Source organism: Pelodiscus sinensis, chromosome 1 (genome assembly GCF_052426305.1).
Source record: "Pelodiscus sinensis isolate ZL-2025 chromosome 1, ASM5242630v1, whole genome shotgun sequence".
Classification (NCBI taxonomy): Eukaryota; Metazoa; Chordata; order Testudines; family Trionychidae; genus Pelodiscus; species Pelodiscus sinensis.
In genome coordinates this window covers 160,140,641-160,163,544 of record NC_143052.1, presented here as the reverse complement: position 1 = coordinate 160,163,544, position 22,904 = coordinate 160,140,641, and the positions used below count along the sequence as shown (strand labels likewise).

The following is a 22,904-nucleotide window of genomic DNA, read 5'->3' as shown; positions in this document are numbered from 1 at the left end:
ACAGCCCTCGGCTAGCCTGAGACAGCAGCTCCACGCTCTAAGTCCTAATCTGATGCCCTGCCGGCACTGCTTCCGGCCAGCCTTAACCTCAGTTCAGGGTCCACTCAATGTGGACATGCTAGTTTGAATTAGCAAAATGCTAATTCGAACTCGTTTTTAGGTCTACATTAACTAATTCGAATTAAGTTAGTTCAAATTAGTGCTGTAGTGTAGACATACCCTAACAGAACATGTAGATGGTATCATGAGCTTTCGTGGGCGCAGCCTGCTTCTTCAGATGACCGGAGTTATGAGTTTGGGATGTGTACACTCGAAATAAATAGGAGAGGAGAATGGGAGAGGGGAGGGAAGAAAAAGAGAAGGGGGGTGGGAGACAGAGCATCAGTAAGTATACGATATGGGTACTTAAACCGAAGCAGATAAAAATCAAAGTCGATAGATTCCCATGTCAGGAAGGATACTACACAGGTCGCTGTTAGCACCTTCAATGGTTTTTAAATTGGTAGCGTCCCAACCAACTTTCATCACGATTGAGTCCATTAGCATGTGAACTGAATTTGCGGATGAACTGTAATTCTAATGTTTCCCTGTGGATCTGGCTTGTAGAGCTGGTTTGTGACAAGATAGCCACTTGGAGATCTGTCAGAGTGTGATTTGGAAGGTTGAAATGTTCCCCCATAGATTTCTGTACGTTTCCTTTACGTATATCTGATTTGTGTCAATTGATTCTTTCCCGCAGAGACTGTCCAGTTTCTTCTCTCTGTGTAGTACCCTTCCTGACATGGGAATCTATCTATTGACTTTGATTTTTATCTGCTTTAGCTTAATTACCCATTTTCTAGATACTTACTGATGCTCTGTCTCCCACTCCCTCCCTTTTTATTTCCTCCCCCCTTCCTTTCCCTCTCCTATTTATTTCGAGTGTACACATCCCAAACTCATAACTCTGGTCATCTGAAGAAGTGGGCTGTGCCCGCGAAAGCTCATGATACCATCTACATGTTTTGTTAGTCTATAAAGTGCTACCAGACCATTTGTTTTTTTTTCTGTAACAGACTAACTTGGCTACCCCCTGAAGCTTCTACATGAATTAGTTTGGGAAAACACCACAACCATATTCAAAACAAATCTGACCCCACGATGTGTTGAGCAGTGTCCTTTGGCTTAATTTCTCACCTTACAGGAAGAAAGTCTGATGAGCTAATCATGCATTGCTCCCCTCTTCCCCACTCACAGTTGGCTTTTCTTAATTAGCAGCAAACGAACCCTTAGATGTTGAATCTAGCCAACTCCAACCTAGGAGAATGGTTATACATGTTTTGTCTACTATGCCTGGCAGCAATGTTGTTTAATCCTTTTTTTTTGTCAGAGCTCACAGCATTTTAAATGGCTAACCCTTGTGGAGCCATCGCCACCGCAGCTGCTGGTCCTAGTACCTCCGGTGCCAAGTCCAGGCCATGCTCATCCCCCACCTTCCAGCCTGGCCCACCATATGCAGTGTTACTCTCCATCCCTAAGCTCTCCTGCAGCTGCTGAGCATTCCCAAGGGAGCTGAGTGTACCCAAGAGCAGCCAAAGCCTTCCCAAGCCCTGACCCTGCTAATGGTATGCACCATGTATACTGTGTGTTTGGCTGTGGGCAGCACTGAATGTGGGAACTGTTCTTCCACTAGGATGGAGTTTGGGGGAAGGGGAACAAGTGGATCGAAGAAGGATAATCCTGTGAAACCCAGAACTGCTGGGAGTTATGCGCACGTGCATCGAGGTTTACAGAATCGGTTGGAAAAGGCTTTTCTTGTCGACCGATCCCCATCTAGACTGCCGCTTTTTGCTGGCAAAGTGCTGTGGCGGCAAAAAGCAGCGGCCATTTCTATTCAAATGAAGCGTGGGATATTTAAATCCCCGCTTCATTTGCAATAGCGATGTGCCTAATCTACATCCCTCTGTCAGCAGAGGGGTGTAGTTTAGACACACCCTTAGATGTGAATATGGGTCTGGGATTTAAATATCAGATTTTTAACTTTCAGGGTTGTTCCTCCTCCCCACCTCCATGTTACAATTTACTGCACACCACTCAAACTCTGTTCTGAATACAGAATTATTAATTTCCTCCTTAAGTTTTTCTATGGCACTTATCACTAGTACCTCAGCAGTTCACCAATTTGAATGAATGTAACTTCAATACACACCTTCTAATTATCAACAAATTAGACAGATGCCCTACAGACAACAGCCTCCTTCAGTACACCACCCAGCCCTGAGCAAGTCCATCCAATGGGCTGAAGGAGGCCAGGGTCATGTGGGAAAAAAATAAGATGTGTTCATGTAATTAAATACTGTACCCTAATGCATGCACAAAAGGGGGATTACTAAAAGCTGCACATCCAATCTGAATTCTGGCATTGCTTAACTGGTGAGTTGAAGTAAAACTTCAACTTTAATGCTCTTTTAATGTTTTTTTTAATGAAATTACCTGTTTTTAAAAAGCAGACTAGAAAAACAAACTCATGTGGCATCATAGTGACACTCATGGGTCACCAGCAGGTTGGGATATTTACAGGCACAGCCCAGTTCTCTGCCACTTGAGCTAATGATAACTGATAGCAGTAGTTTTATTATCCCCTGTGGACCAGCCGCTAGAGTGGGCTGAGATACACCCACTGGAAGATTGTAACACAGTGGTTCTCAAACTTCATTGCACCGTGACTGCCTTCTGACAGCAAAAATTATTACATGATCCCATGTGGGGGTGGTAAGGCAGTGCCTGAACCTTGCTGCCTTGGCTGGGGTGGCACAGCTTTGGCTTCAGCCCTGGACTCCCAGCCAGTCTGATGCGAGTCTTGATGACCCCATTAAAATGGGGTCCCAATCTGCAGTTTGGTAGCTGCTGTAAATATAACATATGCATTGGCGACAGCAGAGGAATTGTGAGACTTGGGAATCTGGAGTTCCATTCCAGGCTCTGGACGGCATTCAAATGGGCACAATTTCACAGACCATTTTGTCTCTGGTTTGTGTATTTTGTGCCTTTTCTACCCTTTATAGGTTCCTCAGCTTTCTTTTGTCTCTTTGCTTTAGTAGTCCTACAATCCCTCTCTGGGTTTCCCTTCGTCATCACAATTTACTCCCTCCTTTGCCACGTCCCCATGTCTGCCTCTTGTCCCCTCTGCATTCAGTTCAGAATGCTGCCTCCTCTTTCATGCTACCTGGGCAACAGAAGCGGGATTTACTAGGAGAACAGAAAAGACAATCTTATTGCTCTCAGTTTTGGTTCCAGGAGTCATGGTGTCCGGGAATAGCAATTCAGTAGAAAGTCCTGCTCTATCCCTGCATTCCTGGGCTGGAACATGCTCAGCACAGGCTGAATCTTGGGAGAATTTAGCTGCCAAACTCTACGAAATTTCTGCTGAACATGTGTGAACTGCATCTTTTTTCAAAGGGTTATAACTTGGCTAAATTTGGGTAGATTTTCATGGGAACACCGAAGGAACATCCTTGACAGCAGAGCAATCCATTCCTCTGCCAAACTGCACATTCCGTGTTCTGAATCTTGGCTACACTACAAGCGGCTCTATAAAATGTGTGCGTAAAATGTTTAATCTGGGTTAAACATGTTGTTCTCTAAACTTGTTCTCAAGTAGCTGAGCAATATTTACTGGTATGCCACCCCCAAAACAATCTCCACCAAAAATAAAAGTTGAAAAGGAAAATATCAGCCCAACTGACTAATCTTTGCCAAAGTTAAGAGCATTGGAAAACAGGGTCTTATAATGAAGTGTTGGGGGATGGGACATATTTCAGGTAAACCATTGGCCATGTTTCATTTCCTGTGTTACGTTCATTTGTTCTCTTAACTACCATCTGCTGAAAAGCTGTCCAGAACGGTCAGTAACAGCCACACAGATGAATGCGCTGATACACTCAGTGCTTCAAAAAACACTTCTACTAGCACCAGTTTTAGTTTCAACATCTTCAAGCCAACTTCATTTTCATGCCAGACCGCTGAATTCACCTGGAGTTAACTATAAAGCCAAGGGACCTGGGAGGCATTCTTCCATGGAGTTCCCATTTTATCATGGAAACATAACGAGAAAAACCTGTGAAGACTTACTGAGCAAGAAAGGCAAGAATGGCAGCTTTTTATTACGAGAGAGCGAGAGCATGGAAGGAGCCTTATGTCTTTGTGTTTTGTAAGTATTGTACTTTACAACATTTATTAATTTTAAGACTATCACAAGGGAAAGCTATTACATCCTTTAAGGTGAATAAATAGCAAATGTGAAAGTGATCTCGCAGGACAGAAATGTAAATAAGCTGCACATCCCTAGTTACTGTACAATATACTTTGTAGAGGAAAGCTGCATGCATTACTTATGGAATAGGAGAGAGTGGAGGCTCTGGGCATAAGCGGGTACCTACATCTGGCAGGAGGAAGGTGGCATAGTTTGGAATCCCTGAAATTAAAAAGTTTGGAAGGGTGGCACAGTTTGCTCCGCATACTGTCATCAACGGTCAAATCCTATATCAAGCCTTTACGGAGGGCGGGTGCGAATGGTGCGAAAGCACCCCTCCGTGGTCCCCAAGTAAGCATGCACCAGCTGGCCAGGGGAAGGCAGGAGTGGTGTGCTATCCAAGCCTCCCTTCCCCATGCTCTGGCTGTCCGGGGGAAGACTGGGGATGATTTCCCCACTTGCTTGGGGAACCGCTGGGGGTTCATTCACACACTTGCGGTCCACATTTACAAAAAAAAAGCACACACCCAGAAATTCCTGAGTATGGGTCTGCATATGCATCTCTACCTGCAATCAAGCTAAATCAGATACCCTCTAGGTTAAAGTGTCTGGCTCATTATTCACCTAGAATTCCCATGGGCAGCACTAGTTTTGGCATTCTGGTCAGGTATGGACAGCCCATGTTCAAGCTTGTGCTGCCACAGCTTCATTGTTCCAGGACCGGAGCTAGCTAAGTGAAAGCTAGCTTGGGTAACTCCGCTCTGTCTGCAGTCACACCCAGTGATTGCGCTACAGACACACTCTTAGCTGTGCTGTTTCTGCAGAGGTACAATAAAAAGCTTACTTTGTCTAAGCTAAGCAAATCCGTACCCTAAAAAACGAAATGAACAGATCTTTCATGTCAAGGCAGTTCTATTTGCACACAGTCATGTTCAACCACACTTTTTTAAAACATGGCTTGAAGTAACCACATAAGACACACTGACATCTGTTTCCAGGGTATGATAGCTCTACATTGATAAATAAGAATCTCAAAGCACTGTGAATGTTGCCTTCCTAAAATATAAGTTAGGGTTGTCACATAATTTAATCAAAATAATGATTATTAATCACAAGTATTTAAAAAGTGTGATTAATCAGTGTTAAACAATAAATACCATTTATTTATTTATTTTTGTTTTCTACATTTCCAAATATATAGATTTCAGTTATAACACAGAAAATAAATTGTACTGTTTTAACATATTATTTTTACTATAAATATTTGCCCCATAAAAATAAATATTTTTCAATTAACCTCATAGAACTACTGTAGTTAATCTCTTTATCATGAAAGTGAAATTTACACATGTAGAATTTTTATATACATATATATAATTGCTGTCAGAAAGAAAATAATCTAAAATTTTGGAGTCTCTCACTTGGTCCTAATTCTCGTTCTGCTGATGGCTAAGATCAACAAATTTGTTTACATTAACTGGAGATAACGTTGCCCACTTTTTATTTACAGTGTCATCTGAAAGCAAAAATAAGTGTTTATACGGCACTGTTGTAGCCAGCTTTGCAAGGTATTTACTTGCCAGATATGGCAAACATTTGTAGTTCCTTTCATGCTTCATCCACCATTCCAGAGGACATGCTTCCATGTTGATTTTGCTTATTTAAACAAAGTGTTAATTAAATTTGTTACTGAACTTGAGAGAAGAATTATGTTTCTTGCTCCGTGGTTTTGCCCACATTCTGCCATATGTTTTGTGTACAGCAGTCTAGGATGTTGACCCAGCATATGTTTTCGGATTTAAGAACACTTTAATTGACGATTTGACAAATTGCAAAGAAGGAACCAATATGAGATTTCTGAAGATAGTTACAGCACTCAACACAGTGTTTAAGAATCTGAAGTGCCTTCCAAAATCTGAGAGGGTTGAGGTGTGAAGCTTGTTTTCAGAAGTCTTAGAAGAGCAACACTCTAATTCAGAAACTATAGAACCCGAACGACCAAGAAAGAAAGAATCTTCTGTTGGCGGCATCTGACTCAGAAGATGGAATTGAACATGCATGTTATTGAACAGAACTTGTCATCAGCATGGAACCAAATTATCTGGAATGGTGGTCAGCTCATGAAAGGGCACATGAATGTTTAGCATATGTGACATGTAAATACTTTCCAATGCCAGCTATAAAAGACACATTTGAATGTCTGTACACATTTAGGAGACATTTATAAATAAGAAGAGTGCTGTGTTATCTCCAGTAAATATAAACAAACTTGTTTGTCTTAGGAATTGGCTGAATAAGGACGGTTTTGTTTTTGAGTGTAGTTATGTAACAAAAATTCTGCATTTGTAAGCTGCACTTTCACAGTGCTTTTCTTTTAGTTATCTTTTTACAGTGCTGATAATTGTATGAAAAAATATAAAGTGAGTACTTTATACTTTGTATTAGAACATAAGAACAGCCGTACTGGGTCAGACCAAAGGTATCCAGTATCCTGTCTGCCGACAGTATCCTGTCTGCTAGCCCAGTATCCTGTCTGCCGACAGTGGCCAGCAGCAGGTGCCCCAGAGAGGGTGGACCGAATACAATGATCAAGCGATTTGTCTCCTGCCATCCCTCTCCAGCCTCTGACAAACAGAGGCCAAGGACACCATTTCTATCCCCTGGCTAATAGCCTTTTATGGACCTAACCACCATGAAATTATCTAGCTTCTCTTTAAACTCTATTATAGTTCTAGCCTTCACAGCCTCCTCTGGCAAGAAGTTCCACAGGTTGACTACATGCTGTGTGAAGAAGAACTTTCTTTTATTAGTTTTAAACCTGCTCCCCATTAATTTCATTTGGTGTCCTCTAGTTCTTCTATTATGGGAACTAATAAATAACTTTTATCGGCCCTCTCCACACCACTCATGATTTTATAGACCTCTATCATATCTCCCCTCAGTCTCCTCTTTTCTAAACTGAAAAGTCCCAGTCGCTTTAACCTCTCCTCATATGGGACCCGTTCCAAACCCCTAATCATTTTAGTTGCCCTTTTCTGAACCCTTTCCAAGGCCAAAATATATTTTTTGAGGTGAGGAGACCACATCTGTACACAGTATTCAAGATGTGGGCGTACCATAGTTTTATACAGGGGCAGTAAGATGTTCTGGGTCTTATTTTCTATCCCTTTCCTAATAATTCCTAGCATCCTATTTGCCCTTTTGACCGCCGCTGCACACTGCATGGAAGTTCTCAGAGAACTGTCCATGATAACGCCAAGATCTCTTTCCTGATTTGTCGTAGCCAAATTAGCCCCCATCATACTGTACGTATAGTTGGGGTTATTTTTCCCGATGTGCATTACTTTACATTTATCCACCTTAAATTTCATTTGCCATTTTGTTGCCCAATCACTCAGTTTGGTGAGATCTTCTTGGAGTCCCTCACAGTCTGCTTCTGTCTTGACTATCCTAAACAGTTTGGTATCATCTGCAAACTTTACTACCTCACTGCTTACCCCTTTCTCCAGATCATTTATGAATAAGTTGAAAAGGATTGGTCCCAGGACTGACCCTTGGGGTACACCACTAGTTACCCCTCTCCAATCTGAAAATTTACCATTTATTCCTACCCTTTCTTTCCTGTCTTTTAACCAGTTCTCAATCCGAGAAAGGACCTTCTCTCTTATCCCATGGCAATGTAATTTACACAAGAGCCTTTGGTGAGGGACCTTGTCAAAGGCTTTCTGAAAATCCAAGTATACTATATCTACTGGATCCCCCTTGTCCGCATGTTTGTTAACCCCTTCAAAGAACTCTAATAGATTAGTAAGACAGGATTTCCCTTTACAGAAACCATGTTGACTTTTGTCCAACAAATTATGTTCTTCTACATGCTTCTATGTTGTAACTGAAATTAATATATTTGAAAACATAGAACAACGTCCAAAAATAGTTATAATTTTAATTGGTATTTTATTATTAACTGTACATTTAAAATTATGTTTAATTTATAGTAATTTTTAATCAAATTAATTTGTTTTGATGTAATTTCTTGAGTTAACTGTGACTAATTGACAGTGCTAAAATAAATAAATTATAAAAGTGAATGTGTGCCAAAATTTGAGTCTTTCATGGTAGTGCCTGAAGAAAAGTAATGATAAATACACACAATATACTTCTGGTGCCCTTTAGAAAAAAGTAAATTGACACCTTTTTCTGTTTTAAGAAATTGAGCTGCAGAGTTAGCTTTGGATTATCAAACTTCTCTAATTAAATGGCTAAGCATTTTCTAAAATAGCTGTTTGTACAAGTGACCTACTTTGCACTTTAAATGAGATTTAAATAGAATGTAATTTCTGACAGCAAAAATGTAATGACAGACATTTCCTGAGATTGGATTTTAGTTGTTTATTATTTTAGCTTGGTTTACATTTAAAAAAAAAACCTCCCACCAAAATGTTTAGATGCAGAGCTATATTGTCTATGTTGATTTAAAAAAACTTATGAAAGGGTATCTCTTCACAGCTTTGAAAAGTTCATCTACACTTATCGAATCTACAGAGAACACGAAGGTTACCTTAGGATTCAGGTAAGAAAATACCATTTCACCTGCAAAAGAAAATATTGTTTAATGTCATTCTCTAATTTTAAAAAATCATATACATAAAATCTCACCTTCATAAGGTATTTTCACACCTGTATTCTTCTAATGCACTCTTTACAGAACTTTCTGTCATTACCCATTTGTTTGGAAGTAACACAATATTACAATCACACCACAGCAGTCTTTTTGTATCTGGTCGTTTATTGCCTGTCTTCCCCATAGCTACTGATTTGACCACATCTTTCTGACAACATGAAATCTCTCTCGGGCATATCTACTTTCATATTTCTTCATCCTTTGGTGAAATGGAAGAGCATTCCACCAGAAAAGACCATGCTGTTCCCCATCTAAAAACAAGCACAGCTTTTTGAGCTTCTTAATATTAACGGGGCTTGAATTTTGGAATTAGTCCTTTCCTTTTAGAAAGATCTGTTTATAATATTTTGTTTGACTGTAATACTGAAAAATGCTCTGGAGCATTACTGATTCGGGATGGATCCAAGTCAGCAATTTAGAGGTGAAAGGTTCTGAATCCTATTATTAGGGTCCTACCAAATTCATGGACCATTATGGTCAATTTCATTGTCGCAGGATTTTAAAAATTGTAAATGTCATGATTTCTGTTATTTAAATCTGAAATTTTCCGGTGTTGTTATACAGGCTCCTGACTCAAAATGGAGTTGTGGAGAACTTGCAAGACTATTGTAATAGCGGTTGTGATAATGATACCGGTATTTCAAAGCTGGGCAGTAAAGAGTGGTAGCTGCCAGGCAGGAGCCCAGCTTTGAAGGCAAAGCTGCCACAAGCAGCAGCACAGAAGTAAGGATGACATAGTATGGTATTGCTGTCCTTACTTCTGCCCTGCTGCTTGTGGCAGCTTTGCCTTCAGTGCTAGGATCCTGCCTGGCAGCTGCCACTCTTTACTGCCCAGCTTTGAAATACCGGTATCTGCGCCCTCAATCAGCAGCCTCCGTTCACCCAGCTCTGAAAGCGGTAATGCAGAAGGGTGACATGGTATGGGACTGCCACCCTTATTTCTTCACTGCTGATGGCCAAGGGAGGAATTTCAGGAGGGTGGAGGAGGCAGCAGCTGTGCACTCCGGGACACCGCTAGCTTTTCATTCCGCTCCCTGGACACTAAGGGAGTGCGGGGAAAGTACTTGCATTCTGTGCCTGCCTCTCATGCCTGGCTGGTTAGCTCCCTTCATCCGCCAGGTATGAGGGGCGGGCACGGAATGCAACTATTTTCACCTCACTCCCTTAGCGTCCAGGAAATGGAATGAAAAGCTAGCGGTGTCCTGGAATACACAGCTGCCCCACCCCCCTTTGCCCCTCCTGAAATTCTGCCTTTGCTGCTGGAGTGCACTGCCTTCAAAGCTGGATGCTCAGCCAACAGCACACAGAAGAATGGGTGGCACTACTGTGACCCCCACCCCAAACAGTCTTGTAGCCTCCTTGCAACTGCCTTTTGGGACTGGCCTCCCAATTTGAGAAATGCTGGAAATCTGTATGGTATATTGTTAAAGTTTACAAAAGACCAGATTTCACCGTCTGTGATGCATTTTGTTAATGGCTGTGAATTTGGTAAAGTGCTGCCTATTATTATGATTGGCTGACAAAACTTAAAATTTTAGTTGTCAGTCTTGCTTTCTTGAATCACAGTTGCTTCCTATTCGTCAGAGGGTCTTCTTTCACTGAATATTAGTTGAAATATGGTTTTGTATTTTTTTCCAACACAAACTGTTTTCCAGGCTTCTGCAACAAGCACAAATGAAAGCAATTCTCAGGCTATTTGAGAGGCTTTCCAAGCAGGGGCATTCTTCATCATCGACAACCATGGGTTCAACGCCCGTTGGTGTCCGATGCATCCCTCACTATTTCCTTCCATCTTTCTCTGGCCAGTGCGAAGCGGCTTAGTTTCTGTAGACTAGCTCCACACCAATCTACTATATCATCTACCCATTCTCTGCCTCTCTATTCAGACCATCCATTATGCCGAATACCAAGGTCTTAACTTTTCGCTTGTCGTTCATACCGCAGATATGCCCAAATAGCTGTAACTTCCGTTGTCTAACCTTCTGCAATAGATTCTCTTTTAGTTGTATCTTCCTATATAATTTTAGCTGTATCTTCCTTGTTGGTGTCCTTCTGCATCCATCCTAGTCTCAGGATCTTTCTATAACAACTCCTCTCGAATGCTAATATCCTTCTCTTTTAATCTTTCATTATCACCCACGTCTCACATCCGTGCAACATGCTACTGAATACACACGTTTTCAAGATGCTCAGCTTCGTTCCTAAGCTAATCGCTTTACTTTTCCAGATCTTATCCATCACCTTCAAACTCACTCTTGCTTTTGCTATTCTAGTTGCTATTTCCTTCTTACAGTCTAGATCATATATCATGTTGCTCCCCAAATAAGTGAATTTCTCTATGTTCTCTAGTTAGATCCCATCTATACTGATCTTCCTTTCTATTTCCTTATCTCCAAATACTATTGTCTTTGTTTTATCGATATTCATAATCACTCCACACCGCTTCCCTTCCTCATTTAGCACCTGCACCCTTCTCGCTAGCTTCTCTTCATCTTCCTCGATGATAACTATATCATCCGCAAACATCAAGTTAATTCTGCTTAATTTTATTTTATTTTATTTTATTTTATTTCTCTGCAGCACAGCGTATAGTCTGCTTGCTAGGAATATCTGGGGATAGTTCACCAAACTAATTCCCTGGCATTCCAGGGGCATCAGATACTGGTAGTGGGTATTTGACTAGAATTTGGTGGTCTGTGTTTAATCATTTAGAAAAAGCTTCTGTGCGGGTGCGGGGTATACAGAATTTTTTTTACTCCGCAGGTGGGTGAGCTCTCCATCGCCTCTTCCTGTGGCTGCGCAGCCTCCAGCCTCTGGGCGGGAGAGGGCTCACCCCCCGGTTCCTGCGCAGCCGCAGGAAGGGGCGGGGGAGCACTCACCCCCCAGTTCCTGGCTGCCAGCCTCCAGCCTCTGGGCGGGAGAGGGCTCACCCCCCAGTTCCTGCACAGCTGCAGGAAGGGGCGGGGGAGCAGTCCCTTGCCCGGAGGTTGGTAGGACCTGCTCCCCCACCCCATCCTCCGGCTGCGGAGGAACCTGTGGGATGAGTGCTCCCCAGCCCGGAGGCTAGAGGCTGGTGGCTGCGCTGGAACCTAGGGCAGTGAATGGCTAACCCCCCCACCGCACCGTAAATATACCCCCAGCATAGAAAAGTCTTGTATACCCCCTGGGTTATATTCGTGCACGGGGTATACAAGATTTTTTTACTCAAATAGAAAAAACTGTGGGGTATATTTGGGTGTGGGGTATATTCACTAAATTATGGTACTTTTTTTTAAAGTATCCCTTTTAAATAGGAGCGGCCCGAGGCCGGCTGCAGCAGCTGGTGCCCTAGGCGGGGCGGCGCAATTGACGCTCCTGCCTGCACGGTAGTCAATGGCCATGACATCATCATCGGGCGCCCGTGCCAGTGGCGCCCTAGGCAGCTGCCAAGCTTGCCTACGCTCAAAGGCCGCCCCTGCTTTTAAGCCAATCTCCTGATTTTTGGAATGCTTGGAGTTGGCAGTACTGCATACCTTCTTTTGGAAGGGGATAACATCCAAGTCTTATCTTTCCCCGGTGCAAGTCTTGAAAGCCTCAATCACAGCAACCTAGGTCAATAAGAGGTATGACCACCTCCTGAGTGTGTCAGGGTATGTCTACACTGCAGTGTTTTTCCGGAATAATGGGCGTTATTCCGGAAAAACAATTCTTGTGTCCACACTGCTATTGTGTTCTTTTGACAAAAAGTCGAAAGAACAGAGGGGGTTTTCCGACGGCGGTAAACCTCTTCCTATGAGGAAGAAGCCTTTTTTCCAAAAAAGCTTTTTCAGAAAAAGCTGTGAGTAGATGCAGAAGAGGGAGTTCTGTTGAAAAAAGAGGCCTCCAGGAAATAACACAGGTGCCCTGCTGGTCACTCCGTCCAAACGCATCACAACTCTGTAGTTCCTGTCTCCTGCCAGCTCTTAAAGCCATAGGCACCCGGGACAAGCCTTGTGGGAAGAAGCTGGCCCTGAGAGCTGCACCTCACTGTGTGGCTGACATTGCCATGCTTACCTGGACCCATGGCCCAGCCTCAAGCTCCCTGAGAGCCCACTGGCCCTACACAGGGCCCCCAGGACTCAGACAGTGGCACAAAAAGGCGTGTGCCATTCTGGTCTGGGGCGGAGATCCTGTCCCTCCTAGACATCTGAGGCGAAGAGAAAATCCTGCAGGATCTCTGCTCCAGGTACAGGAACACCAACATATACGTCCAGATGGCCGAGGGGCCACCACCCCAGGAGCCTCGAGCAAGTAAAGAGCAAGTTAAAGAGCTCTGACAGAGATATGCTAGGGCAAGGGAGCGCAGCTCTCGCTCAGGAGCGGCCTGAGGCCGGTTGCGGCAGCTGGCACCCGAGGCGGCAGGCGCGATCGGCATCCCCACCTGCACGGCCGTCAATGGCCGTGACGTAATCACGGGGCGCCCCGCTCTCACTCCAGGGCAGGACCCCACTCCTGCTCCTACTACACTGAGCTCCACCACATCCTGGGGGCCAGGACAGCCCCTTCCCCACCCATAGTCGTGGACTCGAGGCTGGAGATGCCCATTGTTGCCCACCTGGGGCTCTCAGGCCAAGAGGAGGAAGAGGAGGATGACAAGCTGGAGGAGGAGAAGGAAACAGCCAGCACCATCACCCTAACCCTGGAACTGGTACCCCAGGGCCTGGATGTCTCCCAGTCATCCTCCAAACCAAGGAGGGATCAGCAGGTGAGCGCTCTTAGTTTTTCACGCACACAGGGTGGGGGAGGTGGCTGAGGGGCTAGGGGGCAGTCGTCACTCGGCCTTCTCAGCCTGGCCCTTGTGCTGCAGTCCATGCATGTGGAAGCACGTGCAGCACCAATCTGCACCACGCAGCACCAGGAGGCAGCTCCAGAGCACCCCCGGACTCCTGTTCACAGGCTCTGGGGAGGCCACACACGTCTGCCCCCTGGGAGGGATGCCCTTCCACCACTAGCCACCACTGGAAGCAGGCTGGGGACAAGGGCACACATGGCTGTGCACAGACCGAGGAGTGCCGCACACAGCACACAGGCATGCCTGCATGCTCGAGGCACTACCTGCACCTGCAGGTGTGTGTGTGGCCCCCATGGAAGGCCAGGCTGCTCTCGACCTCTCTCCTGCCCTGAGATCCCAGTGTGGCTGTACACTTCCCTTGCCTGCTTGTCCGTGGGACAGGGTGGGAGGGGCGGGAAGCATGGTCCCCTGAGCACCTCTGGGCTCCTGTGAGGCAGGGCCTGCTGTCCAGGCCACACGTGGTCTTGCTCCTGGGACATCCCCCTCCTCAGGCCCGAAGACTGTTGCTTGCAGCTCACAGAGGAGGGCAAGGGCTCAGGGAATGTGTCTGCATGGATGACTGACCACCTCTTCCTCTCTATTCTCCACAGCCAGACCAGCCATCACTGAGGGGCGATCACTGCCAGCAAAGCCAGTCGCTCGACCCCAGGGGAGCCGCAGGTGTCGGAGGATCCAAGAGGACCTAATGAGGGAGCATGTGGCCATCCTCTGGGACATGCAGCAGACACTAGACCAGAAGGTCCGGCAGAATGCTCAATGGTGGACCCAAATGTGGGCTGAGTTGGTGCAGCAGGGCCAAGACATGTGTGCCACCGTATGGAAGATGATGGAACACCCGGCTCCTCTCCCTGCTCCTGCCCCTGCCGGCCCTACCCCCCCTGCCATGTCTGTGACAGCTCCCCTGCCATGTCTAATCCTGCTCCAACCCCCCCCCATCGCCTATCCCCCTGTTGTCCCAGGCCCCCCCAGACCCAAGGCGGAACTTCCAGCCACAGCACGCGTGACTCCCAGCCCTGAGCCCTCCTCCTCCTCCCCCCTCCAGATTCTCAGATCCCCTCCTCCCCAGCTACTTTTACTGAAAAAAAAAATACAAAGTTATGTTTTGAAAACAAAACTATTGTTTTTATTGAGTTTACAGGGAAGGGAGGAAGGGCATCGGGGGGGCAAGGCTCAGGCCCCTAGTGGGGAGGCCCTGAGGAGAGTTACTGGGGTTCTTTAGAGAAACTTTCCCTCAGAACCTCCCGGATGCGCACCCCCAGTTGATGGGCATGGTGGATGGCAGCTGTGCGTGGCTGTCCGAAGACCCTTCCCTCCCAGCCAGCCTCTCCCCCACTCCCCAATAGGAAGACCTCTCCTTTGCTCTCCACAATGTTGTGGAGAATGTAACACAGGGCAACCACCTCAGGGCTGTTGTGCTCCCCCACATCGAGGCAGGTCAGGAGGCACCTCGACCGAGCCTTCAGGCACCCAAAGTGCAATCCACCTGCATGCAGGCCTTGCCCAAGTGGGCATTGAATCAGTCCCTGCTGGGGTCCAGGTTGCCGGTGTACAGCTTCATGAGCCACAGCATAAGGGAGTAGGCCGCATCCCCCACAATGCACAGTAGCATCTGCACGACCCTGACACGAAAGTCACGCTGGGGTAAGAATGTGCCAGCCTCCAGCTTCCCATAGAGGCTGGAATTTCTGAAAATGCAGCCATTGTGTGCCCGGCCTGACCACCCAACAAAAATGTCCGTGAACTGTCTGTGGTGCTTGACCAGGGCCTGCAGCACATCGAGAAATAGCCCTTGCGGTTAGTGTGCTGGGTGGCTCAATGTTCTGGGGCCCGGATGGGGATGTGGGTTCCATCTATGACTCCCCCATAGTAGGGGAACCCCAGGGCTGCAAATCCAGCCATGATAGGGTCCAGATGTCTGAGGCGGATGACCCTGCACAGCAGGATGGAGTTGATGGTCCTCACCACTGGCAGAAGGAGACAAAGAAACACATGAAGCAGAGAATCAGAGGGGGTGCCTGAGCACCCTATGAGGCCGTCTCCCTGGCAGAGCTGTGAGAGGATAGGACTACAGAGCCCCCCGGAGACAAGGCTTCCTCCCCCTCCAAAACCTACCCCCTACACCCTCCAGCCCCCTTTCCCTCGGGTCCCCCTTTCCAGCATTCCCCCACCTGCAGGGACTGCAGCCTGAGAGTGCCTTCCCTCCATGAGGAGGTCCTCAACGGTGGACTTCCCCATGCCAAACAGCCACCTTCCTGTGCCTAGTGCGGAGGTCGTGGATGAGGTCCACGATGTCCGCACTAGCCCAGGCGGGTGCCCGCCTCTTGCTGTCCCAGGCAAGCTCCCGGGAGCCACCAGCCTGGTCTCGGGAAGAGGGGGAGGGCTGGGGGGCATCGGGTGGGTGGCTCAATCCGTGCCAGGTGCAGGGTCTGCTAGCTGGATGCTGGCAGGCTTGCACCTGGCACGGACACCATAGCCAGCCCGCAAGTTCGAACTAGGCTTAATCCTCGTGGAATGAGGATTACCTAGTTCGAACTAAGCGCTCCGTTAGTTCGAATTAAATTCAAACTAACGGAGCGCTAGTGTAGCGCCTATGAAAGTTAGTTCGAACTAACGTCTGTTAGTTCGAACTAACTTTGTAGTGTAGACATACCCAATGTGTGGTGGAGTTAGTGGTGATACCAGCCCCACAGAGGAGGTAGGCAGGACTAGGGCAAGGAGACAGGCAACACCAGCCCCAAGTAGGGAGCAGAGTGGCAGAGCTTGGGTAAGCAGCTCAGGCACATTCTGCATGGGGATGGAGAGCAGCTCGGATAAACAGCAATGCCTGACCCACGCGGGGAGGGAGTTGGGAAGCTCAGGTGAGTAGCTTGGGCCAGCTCAACAGAGGGGAGTGTGGGAACCTCAGTTAGCCCCAGGCGGTGTCTTGTTTTCCCTTTAGAAAGTATGGTTGCCCTTTGGATGAAACACACATGAAATGCATTTTTCACTTTCGTGCAGACTTCTGAAGATGTTCCACAACGGGTCTTCAAAACAATAAAGGATTTAATATACAACTATGAAAAGCCAAATCAAGGACTAATCATCAATCTTCGCTACCCAGTAAAGAGACCAAAGCCCCCAAGGAGAGTAAGACACTCCAGGGTAGTTGTGGATGAAGAGTATGATGGTAAGAGATTAATTGCTATCTTTTTAACCTGGTGCTGCACTGACAGTTCTGTGAGTTCCCCTCTCTTTTCCTCAGGTCACAGAGAGCCCAGACAGCAGTTCTATGTATTTCACTCAGCCCTTGTATCACGTTGAATCACATTTAGAAGTGAAAAGGGAGCTCTGTCAGCCTTTTTACCTACAAATAAGGGTGGCAGTTAGTAACAATATAATGGCAACTCTTAGAACTGGTGAAGACGTGAAAATCAGTTCAATCGATGGGTAAAACTGAGGCACTCACAAAGTTTGAGAAGTCATCTAAACTTTGTAGCATGTCACAGTGAGAGTCAAGAGTGATACTTATAATTCTTGGTTCCCACTCAACCTCCTGATAGTTATAGTCTTAAGCACTACTAGTATGGGCTGGATTTGAACCCATGAGTTAGAAGAAATATTCTGTATCATCCAGTACTCTATGCTTGATTTTACTCTTGGAAATTTAAACTTGCAAAAAATTGAAAAGAGAAATTACACATTCTGCCTAGCTGATCAAAATTCTACCAGTGACATTAGCTAAATACTCCCATAATGATGATGGGGTCAAAGGCATATTTAATTACTTTGATGGAGTTTGGATTTGATGTGTAATGTTTTAAAATAAAAAAATAAATAAAAGTATTGCAATTATGCATTACTCTTGTATAGTTATGTATTATATAGTATAGTTCCTGTAAAGTGCTAAATAAGTCCCATGATTTCAGTGAGAGCCCCCCCCCCGGCTCTAAATTTCCTTCATACCAAAAATGGCACAAACAAACTAAATTATCTTTGAGGCTTAGGGGAGAAAATATAATGTAACATCAGATTCATAGTTTTCTTTTGCCTTGTGGTCTAACATTATAAACAGCCTTAAATCTAAACTATCTGGAAAATAATAATTGAAAGAGGAAGGAAGGTCCAACAATGAGGGCAGCGTTCCAGAAGCTGGAAGACCCAAGGTCAATCTTTGTTCTGCCATAGTTGTCTTTTGTAAAGCTGGGCAAATCACTTTGGTTTTGTCCCCAGCTATAAAATGTGGATAACACTCAATGAAGGATTTAGATAAATTAATTAAAGATTATGAGGCTCTGAGATATAGTATACTTCCGCTGTGTTTTACTGTAACATGTCTTTGGTTTGGTAAGGACGAATTGAGGCCTTGTCTACACTGGCAATTGAGTGACAAAGCTTTTGTGGTTCACAGGTGCTTAAACACCTCCCCCGCCCCAGACAAAAGCTTTGTGGAGGCAAATACTAGTTTAAACAGTGCTTTGTTGGCAGAAGTACTCTCCTGCTGACAAAGCAAACCACTCATAAAGGATGGAAGAGCCAACAAAAAGCATTTAGACTGCCTGTCTTTTAGCGGACACGTTGACATTGCTAGCTCCCCAATCAATAGACAGAGAATAGCAATGTGGATGAGCATCCCACAGTTCAGTGTTGAGGGAAGGCAGAGCTGTACTTCTTGAGATTCGCTCCTAGCTCTGTGAGCTTTCCGTGGTGAGGAATGTCAAAGCAGCACAGCTGTCTCTCCAGCCCTTCTGCAGCAGCAGAACAGTAGCATTTCAATTATTAGTTTTGTGTTTGTTCCGCAATTGGAGCAGCTCACTCAGCTGTCAGATACTTGCCAGAGCTTTGAAAGGGAAGGCGTGCATGCCTGCAGGGAGCAGAGAAAACAAAACACTGAGCACAGCCATCAGGGCAGGCATTGTGGGATACTGGTGGAAGCCAGTTCTCTCGACAAAACAAACAGAAAAGTCCACACTAGCACTTTGTCACTAATAAAGGGAGGGGGAAATACAGAAGTACAGAACTAAATTCAGGTTGGGAACCTCTCTAATCCAGAACTCTCTGATCTGGCATGGTGTTTTAGTTAGCTGGATGTCCACTTATCATGGCTGTGGCCTAGTTTCCCATAGTTGCATGAAGTTTGTTTACACCCACCAGTCTTGACTCTTAGGCTACATCTACACTGCAGGTTTTTGCCGGAAGAGAGTATGCTAATGAAACGGTCATTAGCATTTGTTGCGCTGTCATTTGCATATTCTCTGCCGATGCTTTTTGCGCATAAGGTTTTTGCGCAAAAACAGGCAGTGTAGACGGGTCCATTTTGCGCAACCAACCCCCCCCCTTTTGCGCAAGATTCTTATATCTCCTTTTTTGAGGCATAAGGATCTTGTGCAAAAGGGTTTTTTTAGTGCAAAATGGACCCGTCTACACTGCTTGATTTTGCACAAAAAGCATCGGCAGAGAATATGCAAATGACAGTGTGACAAATGCTAATGAGCGCTTCATTAGCATACTCTCTGCCAGCAAAAACTTGCAGTGTAGACGTAGCCTGAGTGTTCTGTGCTGTTATTTAGCTCTAATTTAACTGTCTTCTAAGAGACCAGGAAGCAGGGGACGTGTCGCTAATGCTGCTAGACAATGTTGACCTTCTGTGGTCTGGCAAATTTTCTGGTTCGGCACCTGTCAGGTCCCCAGGGTGCCACACTAGAGAGGTTCAACCTGAACAAAGTTAAGGATTCTTAGGTTCTTTTGCCCTACAGTTTACAATCGACTTTCAATTTGGAATTACTATATGTAGTGGGAGGTTATGTTTGAGCAAAAGCAATGAGATCCAATGACATGTCTTGGTTTCAATTCAGAAACAATTGATCATTTCTTGCTATGAGGTGTTTTTAACTGTACTTCATGAATATGATAGTTTAAGAATTGAGTTTTCAGGTTCTGGAAGAGAATAATGCAGGATTTCTTTGGCTTGAGTTTCAGGCAATTTCACTCAGACAAACGGAGAAGGAGTGGTGTCGGGGGTCAAATCTCTGGGACACTGGTCTTAGACTAGTGTCATATATAACTGGTATCCACAACTTTGTGTATGTTTCCATCTCAAAAAAACAAAATAAAATATGTTGTTTTAGAACAAGCTACTCTCCTCACACTAAAAGATTGTTGGAACATACAAATGTTGACATGTTGATATGCTGCTTTCTTTACAGAAGTTGAAGATCCAGATTATGTTGATGTTTTACCTTAAATCATCTGGGAACTAGTTTTGGTCAGAATCCATCTCTTATCCTGCCTTCCATCTCAGCAGATCAAATATAAAGAACTTGCTCTCAGAACTTTTCCTTGCACATACCACATCTGCTGGCTGAACATTATCATCAGTGGACTTGTGCCACTCCTCAAAGCAACAGACTTGTACTCTGTGGGACACAATACAAGTTATATTTATTTTATTCATTATTAGATTAATTTATTTGTGTTTTAAATTTGTTTTTACCTTTTGCTAACTGAAGTTCTAGCTGCCACAGTCTACAGCATAAACAATGTGGAGCCCTGTGGCATCTTAGAGACTAACAGATTTATTAGGGCATAATAAAGCCTATGCCCTAATAAAACTGATAGGCCATGTCTAGACTATGGAGATGATCAACGCTGTGGCAGTTGATCTTCTGACGTTCAATTTTAGGGCAGGACTACTCAACTTTGGAAGCCCTGGGGTCCACAATGATACTCACAGCAAATGCCGAGGGCCTCAACTTAAGTGTAGTTTCAGATACATGCAAATATATACGCAAATATATGCAAATAGCTTCTTTAACACTGACGGGCATGATACAAAGCACTTCCCACAATGCCCCAGTGCTCCTGGCACTTCCTCCCTGGGATCTAGAAATGTCAACACCCTGTATCTGTCTGTTCCAGCCAGCTCGTCCGCTCGTGTCTTTCAATGCTCACCCTGCCCGGGAGATGCCATGCCGTTGTGGAGCGTGTTCCCAGGGGAGGCTATATTCACAGGATCCCACCTATGGGCCATGTATTGAGCCCTGCATAAACCTAACCACACTGTGGGTCGCAAACCAACAGACCACGGGCCGCATGTTGAGTAGCCCTGATTTAAAGGGTCTAGTAAAGACCCACTAAGTTGAATGCTGAGGATGCCCTCGTCAATGCCAAAACTCTTACACTTTGTGAGGAGTAGAAGGGAAGTCGATGGGAGCATTTCTCCTATTGGCCTCCTGCTGTGAGGCTAGTGCTAAACTTAAGGTACATCGACTCCAGCTACTTTTTTTTTACATAGCTGGAATTGCATACCTTAAACTATCCTTTGGCTGTAGTTTACACCTGGCCTGTCTCTAAGATGCCACAGCACTCCTCCTTGGTTTTGCAGATACAGACTAACGTGTCTACCCCCCAAGACTAGCCTACAGCATGTTAGGAAATAGTAAGTAAATATGCTAACTGTACATGCGTAGATCAAATAGTAATGGCAGAACTGAACCTACTATGATACAAACTGAGTAGACTCAATAGGATGTTAAAAACCTGTTTGTTATGTGCTTGTTCTTTGCATATGAGACATTAGTTTTGCTGTGTTTTCAGATAACTGGTTGGTATATTCAGCTTCAGAATCTTTACTATCTTGAAGGAACCATGCTATCCTGTAGCACTGAAACAATCTAAGGCTGCTGGCAAAAGAAGTACAGAAAAAACTCCAATAGTCTGGCACTCCTGATAGTCCGGCATCAAAATGGCAAGAGCCTAGATAGTGAGCTTCGGCAAAAAATGAGTTACAAGGTAACAGCGGCAACAGCTGAACTGAGCAAAAAGGGTAAAAAAGGCTTAAAAAAACTAAAACATTATAGTATACTGTATACAGTATGTACAATAAAAAGGGTTAAGAACACTTTATATATAGTATATAATGTATATATATATATATAACCATCTTATAGTACCTCCTGATAGTCTGGCATATCTGATAATCCAGCACCACCTAGGTCCCATAGATTCTGGATTATCGGAAGTCTACTGTATTGGAAATGGAAGATATACCGTAAAGTGTAAATAAATGAGTTGGGCTGTTTTTATACTTATTCATGGTACTGCTAAAGACTTATTTTGAGGACTGCAAGTTTCTACAAAGATGCATTTAAGAACAGTTTGATTGTTTTTATATTTAACATTTGTTTTGAGAATTGCATTTGTTGCATGCATTTAAAACAGAAAACAAATGACTCTGTGGTGCCTACATTTCTTTTTTTTTTTAACAAGAGTTGACTTTAAATAATTAAACCAGGGATCTGCTTATTATACATTTTTCTTCTGAAGGTCACCATTTGTGGAAATAGTGTGACATTTTTACTGCTAAAAAAGAAACCAATAATACTGACTCTGTTTTTGGTCTGCCAATGGATTGTTCTTTGACCTCTAGCAAGTCATTTAACTTTGCTGTACGTGTTCCACATCCGTAGAAAGAAGATACAAAGGCATGACAAAAATTGATTGTTTAATGTATGTAAACTGCCTTGAGAGCTTCAGGTAACATACTAGATAATTGTGAATTTTGACTACTGGCTCATTGTAAATTTAAAGGGCTGGTCATTCCACATTTTGTAAGCCGGGGTGGGCAATAATTTCTGATGGGGAGGCCACGCCAAGATTTTGGTAAGTGGCCAAGGGTGACACTTTTTTGTGGAGGGGCTGTGGGGTCTGGGTGCAGAAGGGAGCTAGGGATAGCAGACTGGGGTACAAGAAAGGATTCTGGCCTGGGGAAGGGGCATAGAGAGGGTGCAGGGTCTGGAAGGGAGTTGAGGGGAGGAAGGGGCTGGGTGCCAAAGGCAGGCTCTGGCCGGGAGGTGCTTAACTAAGCTGTGCACGTGGTTCTCTGCACTGCCAGAAAGGGAGCGGGGAAGGGAGAGGATTCATTTGCTGCCTCCCCAGCAAAATCTTTTAGCTCCTATTGGCTGATTTCAGGCGGCAGGGGCAGCATGCTGAAGCCTCTCCCCACAGCACAGAGAGCAACACAGAGCAGCTAGCCACTTTTATTGGTGCTGTTCCCGACTACAGGAATAGACTTGGACCAGATCACAGGGCTTGGCAGGCCGAATCCACCCGACGGGCCATATCTTGCCTACCCCTGTTGTAACTGAAGGGTATTTGCAGTGTTGTGATACAAACAGGTGTTTAAAGTAATCCTTTCACCTCCAAGA

General features: G+C 45.0%; 1 protein-coding gene across 1 annotated transcript; it reads left to right on the top strand.

Annotated features, from left to right (window-relative positions):
• Window positions 1-978: 978 nt before the first annotated feature.
• SH2D1B (SH2 domain containing 1B) lies at window positions 979-22,502 on the top strand. Its single transcript, XM_014570339.4, has 4 exons — window positions 979-4,189; window positions 8,738-8,801; window positions 16,720-16,888; window positions 19,905-22,502. Exons 1-4 carry the CDS (start codon window positions 3,903-3,905, stop codon window positions 19,940-19,942), a joined length of 558 nt encoding a protein of 185 aa, XP_014425825.1. The 5' UTR covers window positions 979-3,902; the 3' UTR covers window positions 19,943-22,502.
• The last annotated feature ends 402 nt before the right edge of the window (window positions 22,503-22,904 follow it).